We start from the raw sequence: 6508 nt of genomic DNA, 5'->3' as shown, positions 1-6508 counted from the left end.
GGGCATCCGAACGGCCAACTCCTCCAAGGAGGAGAGGCCTCCATAAAGCAGGTTCTTAAACCTGCCAGGAGCCCCAAGGGGCATCCGAACGGCCGACCCCTCCAAAGAGGAAAGGCCTCCATGAAGCAGGTTCTTAAACCTGCCAGGAGCTCTAAGGGGCATCCGAACGGCCGACCCTTCCAAGGAGGAGAGACCTCCATGAAGCAGGTTCTTAAACCTGCTAGGAGCCCCAAGGGGCATCCGAACGGCCGATCCCTCCAAGGAGGAGATGCCTCCATGAAACAAGTTCTTAAACCTGCCAGGAGCCCCAAGGAGCATCCGAACGGCCGACCCCACCAAGGAGGAGAGGCCTCTATGAAGCAGATTTTTAAACCTGCCAGAAGCCCCAAGGGGCATCCGAACGGCCAACCCATCCAAGGAGGAGAGGCCTCCATGAAGGAGGTTCTTAAACTTGCCAAGAGCCCTAAGGGGCATCCGAATGGCCGATTACACGGGAGGATACATAAGACCGTCGACCCTTTCAGTAAGGTCGACCGATGAAGGGCCTGCGCCTAGCTATATACCGTGTAGGTATAGGAAGCAGACCGCATAAACATGGGTCCATGTTCCCAGAAAGACCCCTAAGTTGACAAGGGAGTTGCGTCTGGGTTTGAAGAATGTTAGTAATGCAGGCATTAATTACAAGCCCCTAAACCGCCCTTTAATGGACGGTGGAGGATTAAAGGAGGATCTGTATAGCCGCAATAGGGGACAAATTGGATGAGTCAACAGTCCAAAAGGTATTGCCAGGCTATGGTCTGGGCCCATAGGGTAGTAGGCCACTCGAGTGTATGAGCCTGCAGAGAAGAACCACCCATGAAGTAATCTCTGGGCTATAAAATGGGCAAAGTCCCGAACGAGGAAGGGGGTGGGTTTATTATATGTAATTAGAGAATAAAGAGTTGATTCTATGTAATCTAAAAAGAGCCCAAAGGAAATACAATACACAAGTGGATGTAGCGCTTCATTAACAGAGTGAACCACTATAAATTTCGTGTGTCCTTTCATTCAAGCATTATTCTCATGCTTTCAAAACTACAACAAACATTTCATAGTGTAATTTCAAGCATAAAACGATTATTAGGCCGGTAACTTAACGAGATACTAAGAGGTGACCTAACGTAATCTTGTTAACAAAATTTTACCGTCAACTACTTCAGAGCCTTTTGCAGCCATGCGTGTTTATGAAGCAAATTCCATGATATTTACTTTAAAAAAAAAATAATATCAGTCTTAATGAAAGTGATTTATGTAACTTTCTTAAATGAGTCGTATATTCTTAAAAGTTAAAAGAATAAAAGTCAGAAATCAATCTATAATAAATGAAAGAAAAGAACTCTTTTAAAATAAAGCTGAAGACGTAAAGTCATCTTAAACTTAAAAAATTGATGCAGAAAGTCATCCTAGAAAAACAGTCAGTTGTCAAATATCCCTTTCTCTATTCCGTGCCTACGAAGAAATGGTCATTATCTATTATCATCTAAAAATTACCACCCGTATTTGAAAATTAATCCGAAAAAATAGAAATTAAGGACTCGTTCAGTTTGTTGGATTTCACTTAATGCGAGCGTGTGGGATTTCACTTAACGAGCATCATATCATATCAGTTTGGCTTCATGAGCACCAGATATGTTGCTCAGATTTGGGTCTTTTTCAGTTTTCGGGTTTTTACAAATTTGAGTTCATTCTTTAGTTTCAGGGCTTCTTTTTCTTTTTTTTTTCCAGAAAATGTTTGTTTTATAAAGGAAATGACTATTAAATACCCCTAAGAAGAGTCACGTGTGAATCGTGTGACAAAATCCGTCCAAAACTTAACATAAGTTATTAAAAGGATTAGCAATGCAATGAATTTTAAAGTTTCGAGAGTCGATTACAAATATTTTTAGTTCAGAGACCAATCCGCTAAACACGAAAAGGTCAGGTAAAAAAACCAAATAATAAAAATAATAATAAATTACCAAAAAACCTTAAATTGTAAAAAGTTATCTTGTTGAATGTGAAAACTCAAACTAGTTAGCCATTCTGGTTGGTTTTCGAACTTCTTTCTTGTTTTTTTTTTCCTCTCTAATACTAGTATGGCGTTTGGGCTTGGGAACAAAAATTATCTTTTACTTTATTGTTTGGTTTTTTTGGGCAAGAACTTCATATGAAACTATTGGTATATTAAGTAATGAGCAATTACAAAAAATTGTTTTGTCCAATCATTTTATAATAAAGAACAAATACAAACAATTGTTTTCTCCAATCATTTCTTGTTATGAAAATGTATAAATATGTTAATATGAATGTGAGAGAATAAATAAGATCATGGGGATTAAAAATAAACCATTGGGTATACTTTAAGTTAAAAGAGACTAAATTTAAATCATTAGATTAAGTAGAACTAAAGAGGTCAAAAAAAAAAAAAAAAACAACCAAATAGGTGAAGCACACAAATAGGTTGGAACAAAAAATTTATATAATCTGTAGATGTAGAAGTTTGAGAGGAGGATTACTCATCTCTCCATTTATTTAAAAAAAAAAAATGAAAACGTCAAACCAATGGTTTCTTTTCTACTAAAGACGCTAAGCAAATCAACGCATTCAAAAATGAGTAGAAAACACACTTTTCTTTGGATGGTTTCCTACGAATATTTTCATTATAATACATTTTCAACCTACTTCTCTTCCACTTATTATAATTCTTTTTCACAATATTTTATTTTGGATGTATGTCTCTTTTGATTGCAAATAAAGGTGCATAGAATGGAAAGCCTTGCCTGGTCTCCAAAAAGCCCTTGAAAGCTCAACATTCGAGTGACATCATTCAGTAATTGATGCGTTGAACTTTCTAAAATAGGTGGAATAATTCAACTCCAATATCATTGCATAAGCATAAAATTTTGCACATCCATTGTGTCATTTTGATGGAAACTTCGTAGTAAATGGTTGCTTACTAATTACCATCGACTAAATTAATTAGGAAATGTCACTATTTATGGAATCTTTGAGTTCGAATATCAATTTCATTTTTCCTTTATTTGACTATCAAATTTTAACAAGCTCGTGATAGAGACTCATTTTCATTACACATTTTCTTCATTTATGCATTATCTAAATAGAAAAGATCTACCCTTTCCATCCTATCTAGAGACATTAAACACTCTGATATATTGCTTAAATTTGTAAGTGCAGGGACGGAGTACATGTGAACAGCCTAATTAACAATTAATTAGGTTGATCAGAAGTGAAATTTTGTATTGTATAATTTTCCTAAATTTGTACGCAATAACTTACGAGTTGACTTTATTTGATCAAAAGTCAGCTTGACTTTCAAGATCAACTACAGACACTGTTAGATATTGCTATGTATAATAACAAATTTTTAAATATTTGTCAGCACTTGTGTCGCAGCCATTAGATTGGTTGGAAAAGAAAACGAAATAAGTGTTCATAGCTAGAGGACAATGATATAATTTTGACCGGCACAAGTAATGATATAATTTTATTAGTGGTCTGTTAAGAGGACAATGGTTAACGATTGGGATCTCGAACTTTTAATTTTGACAACTGGGACTTTAAATTTATAAATGTAACACATATGATTGTAGTCTAATATCTAACAAGAGTCATTTAATAGATGTAAGTGCCATAAGATTTTTGCACAAAGCATCAAAAACTTTTCGTTGGTTGATAAGTTGGATGTTATGATTTCAGGTTTTTGCTATCAATTGAATTGCATTGTTAAGAATTGTTAAATTTATTAGATTTCCAACACAAGATCGTGTACAATATGTTAAATGGCTATCATTTACACTGGAAACTATACATTATCAGTTGCTAACCTATCAGGAGATGACCTTATAATCTCATTATTCGGGACAATATTTAGCTCAATAATGTTGGCTGGTAATGCTACTTCCGGAGAAGCCTGACCACTGGAAAGTGTTCCTTGCTCTCCATAAAACGGTGAGTTTGATCCACTGTAGACCAAATAATTCGGTGGACTTGAAGGGCAATTGCTATTCTGCAAATCCATGACCGTACTACAAGGAAAATTACTCTTTCTAAAAGTATGAGAGCTGAGATCCTTTTCGTCAAAACTCTTAAAAACGGCTTGAATTCTAGTCCACATTGAATCTTTCGAGTCCAACAATATTTGTCTGTGCTTATAAAAGAACATAACTGCGAAGATAATGAGGGAAAACACTGAAACAATACCAGCAATAAGGAATAGGCCCCAAAAGCTGCCTACGCTAAGACTGTTTCCAGAAACCCTAGTTTCGGAGTCCGGACACGAGTTTGATTGGTCATCCTTGAACCATTTGTTATCGATTCTCTTCATCTCGTCTCCCTCAGTCACGTTGAGAATGGCCCTTGATATATCACCTACTAGATGAGAACCTTTTGGAAAAACCTGACAAGAAGACCAACAAAATTATTAGAAAAAATAATCCTAAATAATATCACTAATAGTCTTAAAAACAGTTGGAAAATGTTATTTGAAATTATTAACTGTGTAGACACTGCTTTGTAATGAATAATCTCATTCCTTTAAATTAGCCATGTAAATATATAGTTTTGAAGTAGTAACATTAATTATTATTAGTAGTTGTGTTTATTAATTACGATCGAGAAACAAAAATGTTGTTAATCACTACATATATATAGAAATGCTAGCTTTACAAGAAAAAAGAATGTTGTCCTATTTTCGTGTCCCATTCATTGTCCGCACTTGACAAGTAAATAGGAACAAAACACTAAAAATACTGAAGTAATTAAATAAGGCTGGCAACCAAGTAAATAGGAACAACATAGTCGAACTCGCAAGAAAGAGGGACCAAAAAAGCGTATGTTAAACATAGAGGAAGAGAGAGATCAATCTTACAAAACCAAGGCCAGCAGTTTTAAATATTGGCCCAATCATTTTATATTTGGAGCAGTATTGAGCAAGAAAGAGCTTCATATTGGGGGAATCATCAATAGCAGCGGCAATACCACCATTTTTGCTCCCTTTGGACAGAAGGTCTTCACAATCTTCCACAGATTTATAGGCCTTGATGTTGGAATCTTGAAAGCCTTTTTGTTTTAAGAGCCCATAAACGTAAGAGTTTTCCAAATACCCTACCTTGTCCCCATTCTTTAGGAGTTGGTCTATATCTGTGACGGTTGGTTGAAGTTTTTCCACTGTTAAAAGTGACGATAGACTAGCCGTGTAACTTTGGGTCAAAATTAGCACCACAAAGACCCATAAAATAACCACAAATCTAGCCGAGTTGCTGATCACTCTCTCCCCTGCAAATTAAAATCGGACCAAGAGAAAGAAAAAATCAACATGACAACAAAGAAACAGATACCAGTGGTGTCCAACACCATATATTAATAAAGAACGGATTCTATGAGACTCACAAGTGGAACTCATTCTCTCTTAATTGTGGTGTTCGACTCCAGCGGTGTCCTAAGCATATTTCATAAGATATACTGAGTTCTGTGCGCATGAAATAGAAGAGCTAGCTAGTACTATCTAATATTTGAGGCTTGAAGTCGCGAGTAATTACTGTGTGCAAAAACCATGGTTGAGAAGGAGAACCAGAAGCTGGTGCCAACTTGATGTGAGGGGGGCCCACGAAAATCTTCATTTATTCGGTGTTCAAGAACCCAAACTACAAAACCAATGAAGACAAAGAAACAAGTGCTGGTCACCCATAGATCCCATGTCAAAGGCTCCAAGAACACCCAAGCACTTTTTCTGTCGTTTTCTTTTAATGGCACCACCATTACCACGCCAGATTCCGTGTATGGCAAGGTGAAGTCGACATACAAGGACCTGTTCCCCCGAATTGTGGCGTCTGCTACTACAGCATCGTAGTTCTGTCCAAGTAAAAAATATGACCATCTATATTTTAGCAATAAATTCTAAGACCTCACTCTCTATGATATGGAACGTTTACTGATAATGTTTCCGAATGTACGACATTATTATCAAACACTAGAAATCTAATTAATAGACATTCACTAGCTATTATCTTATTTCTCTGAAAAAAAAAAAAAAAAAAAAGATTGTAACCATACAATAAATATTGATATATGTTGAATAAGAGCACTCGCACTTTTATAAGAGTTGGATTATATTAAACGCATATGATCAAACTCACTAATAATATTACTTGTAATACACTGTGTATTGTATTTTTTTTAACATACTATAAAATCTCCCTATTATAACATAACGGGATAGTATGTTATATGTAAATCACAGAACACTAAATATACGTAAAAGCATATGAAAATCATATCAAAAGTATATATACATTCAATATAAGGATATTTTGCACTCTGATATATATAATTAATATATATATATGTATATATAATATTGAGTAGAAGTTTTATATTCTTACCCCAAAATAAACTTGGGAGATCATTTCATCGTAAGTTCCAGCGCTGGAACCATTAGGTCTTGCAAAAGGAATGAAGTCGTAAGGAAGAG

The 6508-nt window shown here is 35.7% G+C and overlaps 1 protein-coding gene across 1 annotated transcript in view; it reads right to left on the bottom strand.

The window, feature by feature from the left end:
* Positions 1–3810: 3810 nt before the first annotated feature.
* Positions 3811–6508, bottom strand: part of LOC21390569 (glutamate receptor 2.8) — a 4917-nt gene continuing 2219 nt past the window's right edge. Inside the window, exons 3-6 of the mRNA XM_024173409.1 lie at positions 6420–6508; positions 5577–5889; positions 4907–5313; positions 3811–4435 (exon numbers count right to left, since the gene is read on the bottom strand). Of these exons, the coding sequence (XP_024029177.1) occupies positions 3842–4435; positions 4907–5313; positions 5577–5889; positions 6420–6508 (1403 nt within the window). The 3' untranslated portion in view covers positions 3811–3841. The remainder of the gene's footprint in view (positions 4436–4906; positions 5314–5576; positions 5890–6419) is intronic.

Source organism: Morus notabilis, unplaced genomic scaffold (assembly GCF_000414095.1).
Source record: "Morus notabilis unplaced genomic scaffold, ASM41409v2 Scaffold615, whole genome shotgun sequence".
Classification (NCBI taxonomy): Eukaryota; Viridiplantae; Streptophyta; class Magnoliopsida; order Rosales; family Moraceae; genus Morus; species Morus notabilis.
This window is presented reverse-complemented; position numbering and strand designations above follow the sequence as displayed.